The following is a 20,712-nucleotide window of genomic DNA, read 5'->3' on the forward strand; positions in this document are numbered from 1 at the left end:
CTCATCAGTTGAGATTTCTTCCAACAGTTGGACCAGCAGAAAACAATACATTACGTCCTCTCACTCCAGACCAAGGCAGCATCCAGTTACCCTAAAAATAAAACACACAGAGTGGACAGGGAGAGGCACATTTCAGCTCTTCAAAGCGCAGCGCTCAGACTGACTTGGCAGTCATGTATAGCAAGCTAGAAAGAGCTTACTTTCCAGTTCCTTTCTGCTACTGTGCAAACTGACACCTTTATCTCAATTAAAAGTCTCTCTCCATCCACCTATAGTTTAACCCAAAACTGCACCTGGCAAAGAATGAGTTGTGAACACAGACAGCTCTCTTCTCATGGAAATAATGGTGTCACAGTAACCCTCATGTTACTCAAAAATATCTTGTCCTACAAACAGTCAAAGTCAACAGTTTTTAAAGTTAACCTGTATAAAACATCAACAGAAATGTTTTCCTGCTCTACTTATTCCAGTATCTACAACCCTCATCAAGGGTTGCTGCATCTTCCCTTACTGTGGGTGAATATTCAATTCAAAAGCCAACATGTAGCACTAAAAGCCAAAAGTTTTTTGAGGTTGTCAGGATGCCTTCAAGAAAACAAGTATTTGGTACTAAAAACCAAACAGCAAAAAAAAAAAAAAAACAACAACACCCAAAAACCAAACAAAAAACCAAAACAACACCCCACCACCACCACCAAACCCCCCCAAACCAATGAACCCCCCCCCAAAAAAACAGAAAAAAAAAACACCCCCCCAAAAAAAGGGAAAAGAAAAAAACCCACCAAAACTCCACATACCCAAAAAAACCTCCTCTCCCAACCTCAGCCCAAACCCCTCAAAATCCTAAGCACAACAAAAATAAACCTCCCACCAAAACCCAGAAACACATCCTTGAAGGGGTTAAAATACCAAAGAAAAAACACACCCAAAACCATCAGAGAAAACATCAAGGAAGCTAAGAAAATGAAGCTAAGAAAATTAAGGTTCAAAACCATTTTTCAGGGGGGCCAGCTCTGCTGCAGCACTGAACACTGATTACAGACCAGAGAAAGGGGAAGAGAACGGGTTAGGTTGGACAGAACAATATTTTACCCAAATAAAACCCATGTGGTGTCCAACTCACTAGACTTCCAGAAGAGACATGAGAATTCACCATCCCACAGTGTTTCTGAACACATTTTGAAAAAAAAAAAAAAATAAAAAATAAAATAAATTTTTTTGCTACATTAGCCACAACTGCCAGAACCAAACTGCATGGCCAGTATGTTTCAGCCTCAAAACAGGCTGAAAGAGCTGATCACATACCACCCAAACCTGCCAAATTCAAAAGTACTGCTGGAATAAATACTGCTGAGATGAGCAAGAGTCCAAAACAGTCTAAGGCTACTTCTCTGACTGAGGCTGGGGGTCTATGAGATGTAATTACTAAAATCAATCTACCTAGTTATCTGGAAATAAAAGGCTTGTTACCCCATCAGCAATTACTGAACTTGAAATGTGTAAGATTTAAAATGCTTACCATGTTAAAACATTATTTCCATGTATATATTACTTCTGCACACTATAGCTAAGATAATCATCAAAAAGCTTTACCTTCATTAATCATTATCACAGTAAGATAAAACAGCATCTCAAAAAATGGATGATTATTTCAGAAGTTTTTAAATGTAAAGTTTTCCTTACCCCTCACAGTCAACTATTTCAGGTCCTTCAAATGAAAAGGGATCCGTCTTGTCCGGCTCAGACTTCATCTTGTATGTTTTTGTCAGGACTGAATTAGAAAAGTAGTCATTGGGCCCAAAGTGGAACTCTAATGAGAAAGACTAGAAGAAAGTTGCATTGTAATGTTACCACTAATATTTATCTTTGAAAGTGCATCAGCAGAATTACCATTAAACTCTGAATACAGGAGAATGTAAGAATTTGATGGCAAATACATCTTCTGAACTACAGTAGAAGCAGGAAATGAAACATATTGACCAATTCTGAACATGCAGGAAGCTAGAACAACCTTGGCTAGTATTAACATTCAAATTACAATCAGGTAATTGCTACATTTAATTCATCTTTACATACAGAACTGCTGTCTTAAAAGCAATCTTAGAAATAAATACTTTGAGAAAAGTCTTGGTATCATCTTCTGTGGAAGCCTAGCCATCTTCCTTTGACTATGGTGATGAAGTTCTTATTTTGAAGTCATTCTGACATCAGACTTAACACCATCAGATTCCGCTACTCCCCACTCTGATCATTCAATGTCACAATCTTAAGAAATTGAAAGAGACTTTATTTCTAACTAAAAAAATTTTTGCAGGAGTCTGTAAATGGTGCACTCCACCAGGAGCCAGACTTTTTTTTTTCCACCTGGTAATAGAAAATCCCATGGACAAACACTGACTTTCTAAACTGAACCCCAAGATTACACATCTTGACAGGTTACAGCCTGAAGCAGGTGTTTCTGCTTATGTTTGAGCCTCCTGTGGTACCTGAAAATTGTCTGCAGGAATTCAGTTTCTTACATGAGAACAAAAGGTTCCAACTATGGAAATCTGCAGCATACACAATGCATAAATGTTCAAATCCGTAAAGCTTTCAAAACCCCTTACACAATGCTATATATGCCCACTTTGCATTCAGGATCAACTATGAACTATTTAAAAGTAAAACAAAACTAAAACTGCCTTGGAACAGGGGAAACTAAGCTTTTCAGCAGCATTGTGAGTGGTTAAGGAGTGATGGAGACTGGAACTAGATGTGTACTGGAGTATCTGTTGGCTTCACATAGCCTATTTCAGCTTCACTTCCATTTTAAAGCAATTCAAGACAGCTAGTATGGTTTGGCAAGTATATTCAGCTAAGGCAAATCTCTCTGGCAAACATGCTCAGCAGAAGACTTGTAAACTCAGCTCAACTGCCACCATGGCTACCACTTGTACACAAATAACCCCACAAATCATCAGTGGGGTTATAAACAGGTAACCAGTGGCACTACCTAGCATGCAGGATCCCAAGGACTAGCAGAACAAAAATGTCTACAGAGACTGCAATTCAGTATTTAATTCTATCCCTGCTAATTAGGAGACATTTCCAGTAGTCTTTATTTGGACAACTTTCCTTTTGATACCAGCTTACCTTTACAGTATGTATTTCTCTATTTTCCCTGTAGTATGAGATATTCTCATTAAGTTAAACAAAACAAAAAAATGAAACCCACAAAAAAACAACCCAAACAAAACAAAACCAACAACCAACCAACCACCCCAAAACCCAGAGAACTTTCTTATTTCAAGCTAGTAAGTTATACCCAGATGCGTCATCCAGGTCAGAACATGCTAGCTAACAATCCCAATGTCCAAATCATACAAGGAGAAATTACATTTATACAAACATATGTACATTTATTCACAAAATTACAAATTAAAAAAAAAAATAGCACGGGAATTACTTACGTTTTATGCAGATAAAAGTTTATATATAGGCTACAGCAAACAGAACTTTGAAGCATCATAACTGTAGCCACAGAAATCTGCTTTTGAAGGACCGTACCTACAGTTCATCACTTCGGGTCAACAGTAAATCAAAGAATTCCTAACTATCACATGTATCTTCTAGTGGCAAAGCCCAGTTACAAGCAAAATTAGCGTATTTGTTGCACACTGGTATGTGAAGTTCTTACAGTACAAAGCTACCACTGCTGTACCAATTTTCAACAGCCAGAGCATTTCAGACAAGACAGTCACACACAAACTGGACAACAGGTTTCATTCAAGCAGTTAGGAATGCATCCTTTTGTCTCCAAATACAGAAGGGACATGGAGTTTGTCAGCCTTCCATTACTGGATTTCATATAGCACTGGAATGGAACCTACTCACAGAAACATGCTGTCAGAGGTTACGAACAGTGCAAGACAAGATAAATCCACTGATGTTTTAAGAGCAGCTCTTCAATTTAAGGTACTGTAAAACAAAGCTGAATATGAACACAAAAATGCCGTAGGCAGAAACAGCTATTCCCAAATCACCCAAACACCCATAGATACACTTCAAGAAAGAAATGACCAACTTCTCAGAGTACAGTATTCTCAGAATACTTTGTGCTCTTCTCTGTCCATACTACTTCCTTTACCTATTATCAAAGTGTATTACTTGGTAATATGAGGTAATGAGGACAAAAAAAACCCACCAAAAAACCCCAAACCAAACAGTTTCGGCTGTTATCAACCTTCGTAATACTTAAAGGTATTTAGAAAAAAAATCTTATCTTAGACTATCAGAAAACTGTAACTCCACAAGACAAAGCAAAAAAATACCAAACATAAGGAGAAAGCCAGAACGATAAAGTCTAAAGAAAAGATGTGTAAGCTCAAATCCCACCTTCCTCCCTGCCTCCCCCTCCAAAGGAGTTCAAGTAGAGTCTGCATGAACTAAATAAGCAAAAGAACAGCTTCTTTTCAAACACAGTATCTGATTCTGTACACTGAAATTAAACAGAAAAACAGTTCTGAAGGAAAAAAAAAAAATCACAACAAAAAAGCAAAGTTGTACTTTTAAAACTACTCATTAAGCATACTTTCAAAAGACTAATATTTTCCTACCCTTTCCAATAGGCACAGCATCCATCTTAGCTTTTGATTAAGTCGTGTAACTACACTATATTCAGTATAGCAAGTAGCACCTAGAATTTTTTCTGCAATTCATTTTCAAACCAAAAGCAGCCATGTAACTTTATTAGTAACTCATTGGAAATATAAGAGATAAAAAGATAAGAACTAGATGGAATTCAGGTAGAATTTTTATCTACAAACGACAATGATACCACAGATGTCCAAGCTAAGAATGAAAGAGTAAAGGTTCAGGAAAGTGTGAAGGTATTAGCCTACAAAGAAGCTCCACACACACACACCAGCCAAAAATAGTGGAATAAGAATTTTGAAATGCTGTTCACTTCATAACTACAATCTTCATGAGAAACAACTAGAGAAAACTCACCATAGGCTGTCCAGGTTCAGAAAACTTAACTTTAATATCCTGCAGATGTTTCAAGATAGGTTCATCATATTCCTAAGGAAAAAAAGATAATTAAAAATCCTATTCAGCAGGCAATATTCAGAAGCACAAAATTTTAACCTAGCCACCTATCTTTCTTGTGCAACCTGTTCTTAAGAAAAAAAGAACAAGCCAACCTTGTAATTATTCAACAAAGTTCAGATTTTGATCCAAATTTCTTAATTGCAGTTGCAAATACCCTGTGCCAAATTCTGAGTTGTTAGGTCTCACCTTCAATAAATAAAGCTGCTACCATGCTAGGCTGCATGAACATAACTGAAAATAAAATTCCTTCAGGATATTTATGGCTGGTGGGATTCATAGAACGATTCACTTTAGGGAATTCTTATTTAACAGTACCAAAAGCATTAATGTAACTGAGGGCAAAACCACATAGGCTATTTAACATTAATTCAACCAATCCATGTGTACGCTCGCAATATCTGTGCAAAACAATCCTTTATGGACTAAATTAAGAAAACTACAGGGGAATGGCTGTTGTAAGTAGCACATAAACTTGCATTTTACTATCTAACAAATGTTGTTAAAAGATCTTTTCTTAAACAGCCACACAGTGTTTAGCACTTTGGGTCAGCTGTTCTGCTTGTCCCTCATTAACCTTTCAAGCATCTTTAGGAATAACATTAAGGATTCTGAAGACTCTAAGATCTGGTGTCTCACACACATTCCACAAGCACTCAGTATTAATTATCAATTTGTTTAAAGACAGAACAAAAAATTATTCATTTCAGAGGAAAAACTTACTTGTACTAATTCACTTAGCATATCTACATTCCTAAAGATGGTAAACCAGAAGTCTGGAATTCCTTTGACATTTGCCTCCTCTGCTTTTTCTTCTATTACCACTACATTTTTCAGGTCTCCCTGGAAACAAATACAGAAAAATATAAAAAATTAAAATTATTAAATATATTGAGAATTTTTAAACAGAGGTATATGTACAAAACATTTGCCATATTAGAAGCTGTGTTTAAGCAACACGTAAAATTTACAACATTTTTTCAATAAATTGAGAGACACGAGGTTTATTTACACAACTAAACACAATTTAATTCAGATTTACTTTCAACCTATTTGAAATTCTTCTGTACCAAGACTAGCCCTAGTAACAGTTTCAATGACTTGACAAACAGAAAGAATTAAAAAATATTTCTATCTTTATACAAAGAGAAAAACATAAATACATTCCTACTTTTCTATTAATCTAATTCCTATAGCTTCACATGCCACTGTTTCATCTAAAACCTTAGATTTTACCTTTGCCCCTCTGAAGTACCATTTTGGCTTCCCAATTTTGCAGAACAGTTGGTAAGATTGGGTTTCATGGTTATTTTTCATCATTACAGTGTCTTTAATTAGTAATATTTGCGACACAGGATGCCCTACGCATAACTGATATCAAGTATTATAGAAAAGAAGAATGACTAAGTCACTTCTCCAGCCCTCCAAACCCTGGAAAGTGGCAGTCTGAACTAGCTGTATTGCACCTTTCCTTTCATGCCACTAGATAGCAGCAAATGTACATCATCTTAACAGCAGCTACTTGGGTTAGGACTAGCCAAGGATATGAAGCAGCATTTTACCTGCTACCTAGACATGGCTCTGATACTATAATCCCATGGAAGATGGCTTGTCAATGCTGTATTTACACAAAGCCTAACAAACTTTTTTTGCTTATGCATATGGAGTACCATGTCATGCTAAATCTCTTGAGATCAGTAAAAAACAAAAGAACAATTTGCTTTGTATACAGAACAGTATCCAAAGGAAACTGAAGAAAAACATGCCAAGGAAAAAAATGCAAAGAAAGCCTGACAGAATGGCAAACTCAGCACTGTAAGCAGATTGCTTCTCCGAGACAGAGAAGCCATGAACATACACCTCAAAAAATTATGATAGGAGAGTAGAAGGCAGCCTACAAATATTGTCCCTCCTAAATCTAGCTCCTACTCAACAGGCAAGAATGAATCCACCAGCCAGAATGCATTTTATTAGGTCAATTTAATTTTATGACTAGGTGATGTGCTTAATTTGTATTTATGGAAAAGCAAGCTAATTATGTCTCCCAAAATAAAGCAGCCAGGCAGACAAACAGCCAGCCTTTTATTAGCTTGGGGTATCATGTAGCACTGGAATGGAACCCATTATCAGAAAGATACTGTTAACAGGTTACGAACAGTGCAAACAAAGGCAACTTTTAAATTCACCCAAGTTACAAATAGGAAAAAAAAAAACAAATCCAGGCTAAACTTCTAAAAGCTTTCACTGGACATAGCAGTGATTCATCACAAGAGCACATTAATTATAAAACCTTTATTTCCAAAAGATGAGTCTTTCAATAGAAAACACTGTACAAGAATTAATTCTCACAATCTGATATATCTGTAGTTCATTACTCAACTTGTACTCACAGCTAGTTTATCTTCTTCCTCATTTTCACTGTGCCATTCTGACTCTGCATCTGTGGGTTCAGCTTCCCCATTAATAAACTCTCTTCTCTGTATTGGAAAAATCAGGAACGTAGTTGACAATGTGGAATTACATATATGCAAACAAAAATGACTCAGCTAGGAGACAGATTATATACATGGTCTTCCCACCTTATCAAAAAGGGGTTGATAGAGTGCTGCATATTTTCTCTCTAAATCATGTACTTCTTCATAGAATTTAGCTTCTATATGGGCACATTTCACCTGTAGCTGTTTCAAGGCATCAATTCTTCTTTTCACTGCTTTTGGTAAACTAAAAAGCAAACAATTTCTTAAGATTAAAAGATAGTTGCCTCAGCATTGTTTAACAAATTACTGTGAAATAAGCTTGTAACTGAGTGCAATCTTTAAATAAAAGGCTTGTATCAAACCTAAGTATTTCTTCAAACCCTATCTAAAAAAGTTTAAAGTATCCTCTCCTATCCAAATTGTTCTTAAAAGTGTTTTCTGTTCCATTCCCTAAGGCCACTACCCTTCCTGTGTAGTTCACAGATCCGAGATTAATACCTTGGTTTACACCTAAGCTTTGAGACCAAGTTGTGCTGATCTATCCATGACAAATAAGAACTGGATTCCACAAGAGAAAGTTTTGATTCATGGATCATACTCAGAAAAGTACACATTCCCCATCCGTATTTTAAATTATTAAATAGTAAAATATACTCAGGTAAAAATATATTTTATACCAGTTTTTTGGGTTGGTTGTTTTGGGTTTTTTTTGGTGTGTGGGTTTTGTTTGTTTGGGGATTTTTTATTTTATTTTTTTTAACACCCCCCCCCCCCCCCAAGAAAAAGAGAGGTCTATCAGCTATTCCCAGTCAAGAAATAAAAGCACAAATATCTGCTAAAGGCACGATTTTATACATCTACAGTTAACAGGAAACTAAGCCTCGAGCTAGGGATTTACGGGTCCTGAACTTTCCACTACATGTTGAAGAAGAATCTTATGGAAGTTAACAGAATACAGGTCACAGAAGGCAAATGGGGAAGGGGAGAGAGTGGAACAGACTACACATATTTCTAAGGAAAAAAAGAAACAAACCACAAAAAACCAACAGTGATAGCCAAGAAAATACTGATCCAGAAAAATTGTTTGCAATTTTGTGTAAGTAAACTGAAACTTAACTCTTCCTTGCAGAAGTAGGCCACCATGAATCATGGTTTAAAAATCAACCATTCTTCTTAAGTAAATCATTTGGTCTAATTTCCTAACTTAATTACACAGTAATAATATTCTACTATGCTTTCAGCCATTCAAGACTTTTATTATGCCCTGTACTTACGTTTCAATGTAACTTGAAGGAGTAAGCGCTGTGTTGTCAAGACGGTCCTGCAGAGCTGCCAGGACCTGTGGATTTTGCATCACTTGGTCTGACAGCTTTTCTATGAAGACAGAAAACCACTTCTGAATATATTTGTAGTACTTTTGTCATAATGTGTGTCTTACTGTAGTCACAGTAAAAAATACTGTTTTCCAGATCTCAAACAGCACCACTATCGTTAACTAATAACTCAAGCAAAATTACCTCAGGATGAGATTTTAGAACGATAAAATTGGATAGTGACATAAAATGTGCCTTTCTTTTTGCAAGTATGTCAAATCTTTGGTTTCAGAAGCAAGCTGCACATTGATGACATGAGCAAATGTCATGTAAGAAAGTGCAAAATAGGAGTTTCTCTATTCTCTCTGTATTAGCTGTAGCTTATCAACCACACACAAATTTGCAAGAGAATTACTGAATTACACTTCCTAAGTGTTTTCCAGTTAGACCGACTCCTGAAAAAATGATGAAAACTGTGCACTGTAGAACACAGCAGGACAGCACTACGACTTTCCTTGGTAACTACTTATTTTTTTACATCAGGATACTTCTTCAATCTGCAAGACCCCTCAATTATCACAATAGTTCACAGACGGCCATTTTTATGGGAGGTCAGATCTAAAATGCCTCTGGTTAAGTGTTAAAAATCCTTACTAATAACCACACAGATGGGCACAGTAGGAAGACATTTGCTTTTTAAATCTTTCTAGTCTTGCTCACTGTTCTCCCCAGACATTAAAAACAACAAAATGCACAGCACACCCACTAACTTGATGAAGCTTTTATATAGGTGGGTTTGTGTCTTATTTTATTGTTTGCTGGGGCTGTTGTTTTTTCTGAATGCAACTTGACTATAAGAATTATTCAATGGTGTCTACCAGTTTACATGTTATTTCCAACTGCCAGTCACAAAAGCTATTTACTTTTTTTTAAGTAGTGAGACCTAAACATTTGATGACCACATATGTGAAATGTATTTCATTATAACTTGTAAATTTGAGCATCTGAGTTAATAGCAATGGGACTGTAGCTTTTCCACAGACAGGTTTCTCTGAAAAACATTATTCAACAGCTATCTGCAGACCTTCCAAACAAAGAATAAAAAACCTCAGAAGGCATATTATGAAAATGTGTTTTCCTACATACAAGATAGTAAAGAGCTAGCACAAATATGGGACTGCTTATTTTAATAATTATACTGATAAAGATTACATGTTGTTAAAAGCTGGTCTATACAGCCTTATTTGCACGAAAACTTATCAGACACTTGCATAGAGAAGCATCTAGCCACAACATACACAAAAATACTTTCACTGTCACTAAAATATAGCCTCTGTTTTGCTCTTGGCTGCAATAAACATGGAAAACATCATAAAGTGAACAGTTAAACTAGAAGCCATTGCTTTGCTTTCAACAGGGAACATATGTGTAGTTTTGACTGTAAAGATTTTGGAACTGTGGATAAAGAAGCTTCAATATACAAAGTAACAGTACAAAACATGTTTGTAATGTCACCTACTACTATGCAGTTTTTACCTTTCTTGTTGCTTGCATTTTTAGCAGCTTCCACAGAATCTGAAGCAGTATCCTCTGTTTTACTAAAAGAATTAAAACCATAACATTAAAAAGGCATCCCTTTATAAAAATTTTAGCATTTAAGAACAAAAATATTCTCAGTTTTTTCAGTGTTTAGTACAGGACAAGTTTTAGCACCATATTAGTTTATAGAAGACATGTATTTATGTCTTTCAAGCTTCTGAGAACTGGGATATTTGGATATGAAACTAGTTCTCCCCAGATGAGCAGGATGCAAAAGAAGAAAAAGAATGAAGAAACAAAACACAACACACACTAAAAAAGGTCCAAAACCAAACCACACTTGACAGATAAATTAATCTAATTAAGTGAATGCCTGGCTGACTATTCTTCTGTACTGGGTCACTCTGAACAGGAAGATGTCATTACTCACAAATGAAAAATACAAGACACCCTTTTAGTGTAAGTGATGAAGGAAAACATGAGAAAGGATTCAGGTAAGAAAAGAAGATAAATAAGAAATCAAAGCTCTGTTTCAAATTTCTATAGCAAGTGTTTTGATTACCATTAAAAACATTTGCTTCTACTCTAAGAAAACACCTTGTCCTCCCCACCTCTCTGCCTTAATGTCTTCAATGAAACTTCCTGTGCTGAAGAAAGACAGGGCCCAGAATAGGTCAATTCCCACCAAGCTTTCCATGTTTTCCATGTTAATTTGTAGGTTGCAAAATACAGAATGGGTATTGCTGAAATTAACCTTAATTCAAACACAAAAGGAGCAAAGATACAATATAGGCAAAATGCATATCTGGGTATTATTAGTTACCAGATAGACTAGCTTATCCAGCTTACACCTGAAAGGCCAGCATCACATATGCATTTATACCAGTTTAAAACCACTGTTATTTATTCCAAAAATGCAATTAAAACTAGAAAACAGAACACTGCCTTCTGCATGCTTAAATCATATAGATCAGAGAAACACTGAGGACTAAATTCTCTGAGGGCTTGAAGAGACACTGAACATGAATGCCGAAAACTGAACTAAGACAACACAAATTATGTTAATCCAAGAACAGAGGAATTCTGTATTTGATACACTACAATCTCAGCTTCTCCTGTATAAATGAAGTAAGCATTTTGTCCCTGCTGTAAGGAAACAAAGTCTAGTTAGAAAAAAAATACTGCCATTTAATTCCTATAAATAAGACTGTTATTCTGGGCTGCATCAAAAGCATGACCAGCAGGTGGAAGCAAGTGATCATGCCCCTCTATTCTGCTCTTGTGAGACCCCACTTGGGGTAACATGTACAGTTCTGGTGTCCTCAACATAAGGACATGGAGCTGTCAGAGCAAGTCCAGAGGAGGGCCACGAGGATGATAAGGGGGCTGGAGCACCTCTCGTATGAAGACGGGCTGAGAAAGCTGGTGCTGTTCAGCCTGCAGAAGAGAAGGCTGCATGGAGACCTCATAGCAGCCTTCCAGTATCTGAAGGGGGCCTACAAGGATGCTGAAGAGGGACTGTTCACCAGAGATTGTAGTGATAGGCCAAGGGGTGATGGGTTCAAACTTTAACAGGGGAAGTTCAGGTTTGATACAAGGAAGTTCTTTAACGTGAGGCTGGGGAGGCACTGGAATAGGTTGCCAAAGAAGTGGTAAATGCTCCATCCCCGGCAGTGTCCAAGGCCAGGCTGGACAGAGTCTTGGGCAACATGGTCTACTGTGAGGCATCGCTGCCCATGGCAGGAAGTTGGAACTAGATGATCTTAAGGTCCTTACCAGCCTGAATCATTCCATGATTCTATGATTATCCAAGTTTGCTAATCCATTCTTCATAGGTAGAACAAATACTCTCCCACAGAAGACCAGATATACAGTTGGCTCCAACTACCTTGATTTAACTTCAAGAAAACAGCCCAACATACCTGTTATCTGCCATCTGTTTCCCTGTATCCACCTGCAAGTTGAAATACATTGTTTAAAAAAATTTTTATGGTAATTTGTTTACCTCAACAGCAGATGAAAATAGAACACATCATCATTTAAAACCTCAATATTAACAGCTGCTGGCTTTTTCTAAGAAATTCATCATGCATGATCTCTTACAGGAAAGTGGACAGCTACCATAACACCCAATCCCAACTGGAACTTGCTCATAGTTTTAAGAAGTCTGTTAGGTGCTTTCACTTCACAGAAGAAAACAAAAACAACCACATTTAAAAGGGTTAAGTATTCCAGATGCTAATCCACTTCTACCAGGTCATAAGTCTTCAGTCTGAAGACAAGTACCACAGTCTGAACACAATTATCACTACTGCTGCATTCTGTTAGCTAAAAAAAAAAAAAATAAATAAAAATCATAAAAGACAAGCCAAGGAGGAAGATATAATTCCTTAACAGTACCACAGTAAATAATGAATTTTTAATCTCTGCATATGCTCTATTACTATGCCTAATCTGAAAACAGTGGAAGTTCAAATTAATTGTAACTTCAGAATGACTTTTTACTTATGTGACCTGAGCAGAAAAATAGCCTCACCTGCCTGTCTAATCGGGGCTATTTTTGTGAATAGCTGCTTCTGCTGCACTACACTGAATAACAAGCTAAAACTGGTTCTAGATAAAGATAAGCAAAACACTGGATAAAAGAAAACTATTTATCAAAAAAAGGGCTTTTCACAGCAGCTACAAAGGTAGATACCCCTATATAAAGATTTGCCTGAATTTATTTATTAGGTGTGAAAAAAAAAAGAAAAAAAAAAAAAAGAGGAACCACAGAAGCTGAAGTCTTGGTACGAGCAATGACTGGAACCAAGATTAGCAGAGCTACCCCAACCCCCAGGAACTAAATTAGCTCCCCTAAGAAACCAGAGGGAGACAGATTGCCTAATTTATATCACTGTTACTTCTTTACTGGGGTGAAAATCCAAGCTTGTACATCTATTTTAGTAATACAGGTTGGTTATTTTTCCACACCCCCCACCCCCCCATTCTAAACAGTTCATCACAAATCCAAGTAATCACTACGTACCATACCCAGGAAGCACAGGTGATACTTTCCACTATCAAGCTTGCAAGAAAGTAGATGCTAGTCTGCAAGTCAAATTTAGAATAAAAAGAACCTGCCATCATTCATGAGAGCTGACAGGTTTGATTTCTGAGATTTTACAAAGGCCAAGCAGGCTGATCTTTAGGCCAGCTTCCAATACAGGGCTACCAAAGAAGCCAAAGAAGAAGTTAAGTGCTAATGACACCCTGAGTGGCAGCCAGAGCAGGGGGGCCCAGAGATCACATGCAATCTCTCATCTGGAAATACCCATTCCTGCTCCAAACTGGAAAAGCAACACTTTCACAACTACTTTAGGTAGAGTTGAAAAGCTTTGTTAATTTACAAAAGTACTAAAATTATACCTTGGATTATTCCACAGTAAGTAAATTTCCTTAACATCTACCAAAAAAAGCATGAGCCCACACCACAAATCAACTCCAGGAACAAACAAATGAGTCTTCTTGTGGACTAGGTATGTTTCACTCCTCATAAAAATGATTCTGTTCAGTTGTTTGTGCTGTATTTCCTACAGGGAATTACTTCTCAGCCCTATGAGGGAAAACAAGATCCTCATGACATCCTCCTCATCCATCTTTGGAAAACATGGAATAAAGCTCCTGTAACTTGAATAGTTTTTAATTCTCCACAGGAATACACATGAATTGGGCATGTTCTGACAAAAGCCACTTACCTGAATACCAAGAGGGGAGAAAAAATAAAAATCCAAACCCCCAAAATCCCCAAACAAATATTCCCTGGCGCAAATACATACTTTAATTCTTGTTTCGCTCCTCAAAGCTGCTCCTTCAGCAACTAAAAAGTAAAAAGAAGCATATAAATATATCAGCAGCTTTCTTACAAGACAGCTTGTGATTCCAAGTTGCATTACAGATGTCTTCCAATGACTTCACCACAGTCACTAAGAAGACTGCTTGGTAAAGGCTAGTGAGGGTAGGGAAAGAGACAGAAGGGTGATTTTAAAGAGACAAAGTTCAATGCACGCCTTGTTGAAAACGTACAGCAGCAAAGCCTTGAGCCTTCACATTTACTGCCTTAGTTACTTTCCAAACAAGTGAGCTCAATTTGCAGACATAAAAGAAAAAAAACTCCAACAAAACTACCAGAACTCCAAGAAAATAATAGTGTAAGGTATTAATATTATTGCTACCACCACCAATAAAAGGGTAGATTTCTATCTTTATTTCTTCTGCACAGTTAACTGTTTTCATATGCCTAATGTAGACATGAAGCTTTGGGAAACAGGGGACTGTATTAACCACTTGTCCCACAAAGCAGGCCACTGCAATTTGCCTAGCACAAATGTTGCACATAATTAGTCACTTAAAACAGCAAGAAAATGTAAACTCAATGCTCACCAAGATACATGATGCAAACTAGATGATATCAGTTCCAAGTTCATTGTAAGCACAAGCAATGCTTATTAGTTCATTATAAGCACAAGCAATAGTTCATTATAAGCACAAGCAATATCCTGAAGGATGCCACTTTAAAGGAGAAGTCAGTACATTTAGTGGCAAGGCATATTCATAAACAGAAGTGCGTACAGAGTGAAGTTTTCCCTACTAAAAAAGCCCATATCTTGTTTTACAAACCTCCTAAATACAACCAGAACACGAAGCATGAAACTAAGGGCCTCCTGAGCTCACGGGAAGGCTTATACCTACAACTGTTACTGTTTATTTGTAACTACAACAAACAAAAAGGGAAAGTTATTACTTCCGTTTTAGAGCTACCGGGATGCAGCAACCCTGTGGGAAGCCACAAACATAATAGTCTGATACTTTCTTTTTTTAAAAAGAAAAATTAGAAGCAATTATGAAAAACAAAAACTCTAGAGAAAGAAACTCACTAACCAGTTCCACGAACCCTGAACGTCAGCAACACTTTAGCTCATCTTAGCAGTTTTCTTCAGGAAATACTATTTTGGTTAGAGACAGCTTTATAAAAAATTGCCTCATGGTTCTCCTTCCACCTATAACTCACATACTTGCCTCTCCACCTTTTTATTTTGAAGCTTCGTAAGCATATGTTACAGGAACGGAGTCAGAGAAATCCTACAAAAGCTGGTGTTACATACGGTAAACAACCGTCGGGGACCTCGAAATGAAAAACTGAATCCTCAGTACCCCTCACTGCGCTGAGGTAACACATGATTGTGGATGAAGTGAAACGACAGAACTACACCTGACCTCAGCCACTACGGGTTTCACTCAACCCGAGCACCACGGAGAGAAAAGCCGCTCACCACAAACAACAGACAGCCCTCCCACCCTCTTCCTCCCCGCTTCCCCGGGAGGGCGGAGAAATGAGGGCTCGCAGCCAGGCTCCACAGGGCGGGCCAGAGCGGCCATACGTGTGGCCGAGATCGACGCGTCCCTGTTCCGTCTGACCCAGAGTAACACAGACTCCCCTTTCTCTCAGTCCAAACTTCTCAAGCCAACCTTAAAATGGTGCCTTGCCAGGCCGGGCCGAGCCGTGCCTGCCCCTCCCGCCAGGCGGCCCCGGCCGACACCATGCTCCACCCCAGAGCAGGCCCTAAAGGCCGCCGCCCGCCCGGTCCGTGCGCTGCGGTCACAGCGGCCGGGCCGGGCCGCCCGACGCCCCCACCGCGCTCCCGCGCCCGGAGGCCGGGAGCGCAGCGCAGCGGCCCCGCCGCGCCCTCACCTGCCGGCGTCCCCCCGCGCCCGCCGAGGCAGCAGCGCCAGCCGCCAGGCTCTTCTCGGGCTTAGAGGGCTGCGCCTCCGACAACAAAGCCGCCTCCCATTGGCCGAAGCGCGGGCGCCTCCCCAAGCAAAGGCGGCGCTGATTGGTAGCAGCAGAGCCACAGCCGCCACGCCGCACGCGGGCCGTGTTGACTATCCAACGGCGCGGCCCTCAGCCAATCAGGGAGCGGACGCGGGTGCGCGCGGAGCTGGCGGCGAGCGGGCCGAGCGCGTGATGCGGGCGGGGCGGGGGAGGCCGCGCGCCCGACGCGCGCCGGGAAGGCCCCACTGTGGGGGAGGGGGAGAGCTGCCGGAGGGGTGACCTCCCGCCGTGTCCTTTAACCGGCCCGGGCGGCTGCGGGCCGAGCTCGGCGGGGAGCAGCGGCAGGGCTGAGGGCCGGGGAGCGGTGCCCGGGCGCTGGCGGTTCGGGGCGCCTTGAGGCTTGGGAGGAGGAGGAGGAGGAGGAGGCGGCGGCGAGGTGAACGCGCGTTGGGGTGCCGTGGAGCGATGTCCCCGGCGTCTCCCGCCGCCTCTGCCGGGCCCTCCGTTCGTGGTGACGGCCGGCCGTGCCGACGGCTGGGAAACGCAGCTTCCGCGGCGCTTAAAACGCCGTGCCGCTTTGCAGAGCAGTGCCAGCGTTGTGCTCGGTCGCCCGCCTGCACCGCGAGGTTTACAGTCTTAGCACATACACGTGCGTGTGTTTGAACGGGTGCGGTTTGGTTACATGAATAATGTGACTGTGGTTTTAAGAAAGTTTCTCTGCATGTCTTCCGTGTGGGAAAAACGCAGGAGGTTTTGTTATGAGCGAGCTATGGGCAGAACGAAAAGCCTGTAGGGCATGGACTTCCAGGCTGTGCGCCCCAGCCGCGGGAGCTTGCGGTCGGTGATAGGAGTATCTGTCCACCATACAGATAAGGAGTTTATGTAACTGCAAGGCTTGAACGCATGCGCCAGAAGCAAAGTTCAGAAGTTCATTTGTGAGGAAGACTCGGAGCCTTCCTCCCTGCGACCACCAGAGACCCTCCGAGAGCCACCAGAGGGGGGGGGTTTGGGTTTGCGGTAAACGCGAATCATCTCTCAAAAGAGGGCAGGCATAATCAGGAGACGAAACCTAGAAAGGTATATAAACTGTAAATACCCGCTGGGCGGGAGTGCCCATCTGTCCGTGGATGATGCACCCAGCATGCTGCTATTGAAAAGCTCTTTGCTTCACGATTCCCGGCTGTGAAAGTTTGATTGCTGAGCAGGTTTCTCACAATCTGCATGACTAAGACTTAAATTTCCAGTGCGAAAAGGTGAATCAGAGCTGAGTGTTTACTGTTAAAAACAAAACCAAGCACAGAAACAACAACAACAAAAACCCACCCTTTTTGCTGTGTCACATGGAGCTCCTTGGTGAAAATGCAGCTGTTAGGCTTTCCAGGGTTATTTCCTTGTCTAGAGATGGCTAGAATTCCCTCTTCAAGGAAAAGGAAAACCAACAAAACTTCCCTGACAGCTTGGCTGCTGTTCATATGGCAACTTGCAAGCAGCAGATGCTGTGTAGCCTGGTTATCTCAATGCTGTGTAGCCCACTACCCCTTAAAATCGGAAGGGAATTAAAAAAAAAAATCATAAATTTTAAAATCTAGATTATTAATTGAATGTAAATTGGAATATAATACTCCTATCTTGCCAGTAAAGAAAGAAAGTTGCAGATTGGTTCAAGATCTCAGAGCAATCAACAAATTTGCAGAGGATATTCATCCAGTAGTAGCTAATTTGTATGACTTACTGTCTAAATTGAATAATAATCAGAGATGGTTTGCCGTCTTGGATTTAAAGGACGCTTTCTTTTGCTTACCATTGGCCAAAGGAAACCAGAACTTATTTGCTTTTGAATGGGAAAATCCTGTATTTCCAGCAAGAAAAAACTAATTAATTTGGACGGCATTACCTGTAGGGTTTAAAAACAGTCTAACGAGTTTTCGAAATCAGTTAGCACTGGCACTAGACTCATGGAAACCACCCACTCACACAGGGACTCTGTTACAATATGTGGATGACCCATAATTGCCACAGAAACAAAGGAAGAATGTGTCCAGTGAATGGTGGGATTATTGAATTTTCTGGGACTGGTTATTGGGTATCCAGACAAAAGGCCCAACTAATCCCAGCCCGGGTTTCCTACCTAGGATATGAAATAACAGGAGGACAGAGAGAACTCGGAACTGCTAGAAAAGAAGCCATTTGTCAAACGCCACAACTGTCAACCTTCAAGGACCTCCGGACGTTCCTGGGAATGAGTGGATGATGCAGACTTCGGATGCATGATTATGGTGTTCTGGCAAGACCACTATATGAACTGTTAAAAGAAACCCCTCTCTCTTTGGAATGGACTGATTCAGCAGAGGAGTGCTTTAGAAATTTAAAAACAGAGCTAATGAGAACTGCAGCTCTGTGACTTCTGGATGTGACTAAATCCTTTTGGCTATATTCCTATGAAGAACAGGGAATAGCTTTGGGGTAAGGAAACCTAGGACCCTATAAGAGGGCAGTGGTGTATTTTTCAAAACAGCTGGATGAAGCAAGCAAAGGATGGCCCGGATGCCTAAGGGCTGTGGCAGCAGTTGTCATGAATATTGAAGAGGTCTGAAAATTTACCTTGGGACAAAAGATTACTGTACTAAGTGTCCCATGTTTTATCAGCAGTCCTGGAACAGAAAGAAGCCCACTGGTTATCTCCTTCACGTTTCTGAAAATACCAGGCCACCCTTGTGGAACACGATGATATAGAAATTGTGGTCACTAATGCTGACAATCCAGCATCCTTTTGCAGGAACAACCAACAGAACTATTAACACACGACTGCTTGGCCACTGTAGACACTGTGTATTCAAGCTGGCCAGATTTGAAAGAAACCTCTGGAACATGCTGAACGAGAGCCCTGGAATTGGCTAAAGACAAAAGGATAAATATTTGGACTGATTCTAAATATGCATTTGGCGTGGTCCATGCACGTGGTACCATCTGGAAAGAACGAGGACTTTTTAACACACAGGGGAGACAGATTAAACATACTACAGAAATTCTACAATTACTGGAAGCTGTTCAGCTACCTGAAAAAGTAGTTATTATGTACTGTAAAGGACATCAACAAGGTGACTCTGATCAGGAAATTGGAAATAATTTGGCTGATTTTGAAGCCAAACAAGAAGCTGAACAACCTAAAATCATGTCCTTAATCCCTGATGGCAAACTAACAATTGAGAAATCTAAACCTAGATATTCAAAGGAGGATAGAATATTGATTGGAGATTTCAAAGGAGAGGAAAACAAAGAAGGTTGGGTTCAGATTACCTGATGGGCAAATTGTAATACCCTATAACCAACTCTGGAACTAGTTCAGGAGGAACATAATAAAACTCATTGGGGTAGCAACCCGTTGTATAAAAACTTAGACAAACAAATTGTAGGAAGGGATCTATATACCATACTTCAATTAGTGACAATGTCAGCTGTGTCTCAAGAATAATCCTAAAATTGAAAATAGAAATCAAATTGGTACAACTGGGGAGGAAGTTATCCGGGACAGCATTGGCAAATAAATTTTTCTGAATTACCGAGAACAGGAGGTTACCAATATTTGTTGGTGTTAACGAATACTTTTTCAGGGTGGCCAGAAGCATTCCCTTGCATAATAAATAATGCACGACAAGTCATTGGAACATTGTTAAATGATATAATATCTTGTTTTGGAGTAGCAGAGGCAATTTCTTCTGACCGAGGCTCGTCCTTTAGCGCAAAATTGTTACAAGAAATTAGCAAAAATTAGAAATTGATTGGCAACTCCATGTTCCATACAGGCCTCAGGCCAGTGGGCAAGTAGAAAAGATGAACCATTTGATCAAACAACAGGGTGGTAAAATACATGTCAGGAAATTAATTAATATTGGTACCAAGCCTTACCACTGGCTTTATTAAGAATTCGAACTAAACCTCAATCGAAAGAAGAGGCTAGGCCACGTAAAATTTTGTGTGTAAGACCGTATCAGTCCCAGTTTAAAGGAGAAAGTCTTCTGGAAGTGGGAGAGAGCCATCTCCGAGAGTTTCTGGTCAATCTGGGAAAACAATTAGAAATAAGAGAATACTGGGGACAAGAGCGAGAGGCGTGGGTTATCTGACTCCAGAGACTGGGTTTATGTTAAGAATTTTTCAGGGGATCCTCTACAGGACAAGTGGAGCGGACCGTACCAGATATTATTGACCACCTTTACAGCAGTGAAGATAAAGGAACAACCTGCTTGAATACATTATTCAAGAACAAAGAAAGCACCAAAACCAGAGAAGACATGGCGGATAGTACCTTCAGGACCCTCACACATGAAATTGCATCAGTCATTATTTGGATTTATGTGATAACTGGCGTACCAGTTTGGGACCAAAACTTATACCTGAAATTAATGCAGAATGTTACTAAAGTTGTTAATCGCAGTGACTGTTGAGTGTGTGCACAGTTGCCTGAATCAGGAGAAGAACATGGCCT

At 39.9% G+C, this 20,712-nt stretch overlaps 1 protein-coding gene and 2 non-coding genes across 6 annotated transcripts in view; all 3 read right to left on the reverse strand.

Moving 5' to 3' along the window:
• NAP1L4 (nucleosome assembly protein 1 like 4) overlaps positions 1-16,287 on the reverse strand; it is a 28,533-nt gene extending 12,246 nt beyond the window's left edge. For 2 of the 4 annotated variants that reach the window (XM_065682795.1, XM_065682797.1), the window contains exons 1-10: positions 16,149-16,287; positions 14,236-14,276; positions 12,340-12,371; positions 10,415-10,476; positions 8,840-8,939; positions 7,668-7,809; positions 7,479-7,565; positions 5,812-5,931; positions 4,990-5,061; positions 1,684-1,823 (exon numbers count right to left, since the gene is read on the reverse strand). In XM_065682795.1, the coding sequence (XP_065538867.1) occupies positions 1,684-1,823; positions 4,990-5,061; positions 5,812-5,931; positions 7,479-7,565; positions 7,668-7,809; positions 8,840-8,939; positions 10,415-10,476; positions 12,340-12,353 (737 nt within the window). In that variant the 5' untranslated portion in view covers positions 12,354-12,371; positions 14,236-14,276; positions 16,149-16,287. The remainder of the gene's footprint in view (positions 1-1,683; positions 1,824-4,989; positions 5,062-5,811; positions 5,932-7,478; positions 7,566-7,667; positions 7,810-8,839; positions 8,940-10,414; positions 10,477-12,339; positions 12,372-14,235; positions 14,277-16,148) is intronic. The other 2 variants (XM_065682796.1, XM_065682798.1) reach the window with 1 other exon arrangement.
• LOC136018026 (small nucleolar RNA SNORA54) lies at positions 3,788-3,907 on the reverse strand. The gene has a single exon (XR_010614190.1). It is a non-coding gene; the product is annotated as a small nucleolar RNA SNORA54 (small nucleolar RNA).
• Positions 7,124-7,251, reverse strand: LOC136018027 (small nucleolar RNA SNORA54). The gene has a single exon (XR_010614191.1). It is a non-coding gene; the product is annotated as a small nucleolar RNA SNORA54 (small nucleolar RNA).
• Positions 16,288-20,712: the final 4,425 nt, after the last annotated feature.

Source organism: Lathamus discolor, chromosome 6, assembly GCF_037157495.1.
Source record: "Lathamus discolor isolate bLatDis1 chromosome 6, bLatDis1.hap1, whole genome shotgun sequence".
Classification (NCBI taxonomy): Eukaryota; Metazoa; Chordata; class Aves; order Psittaciformes; family Psittacidae; genus Lathamus; species Lathamus discolor.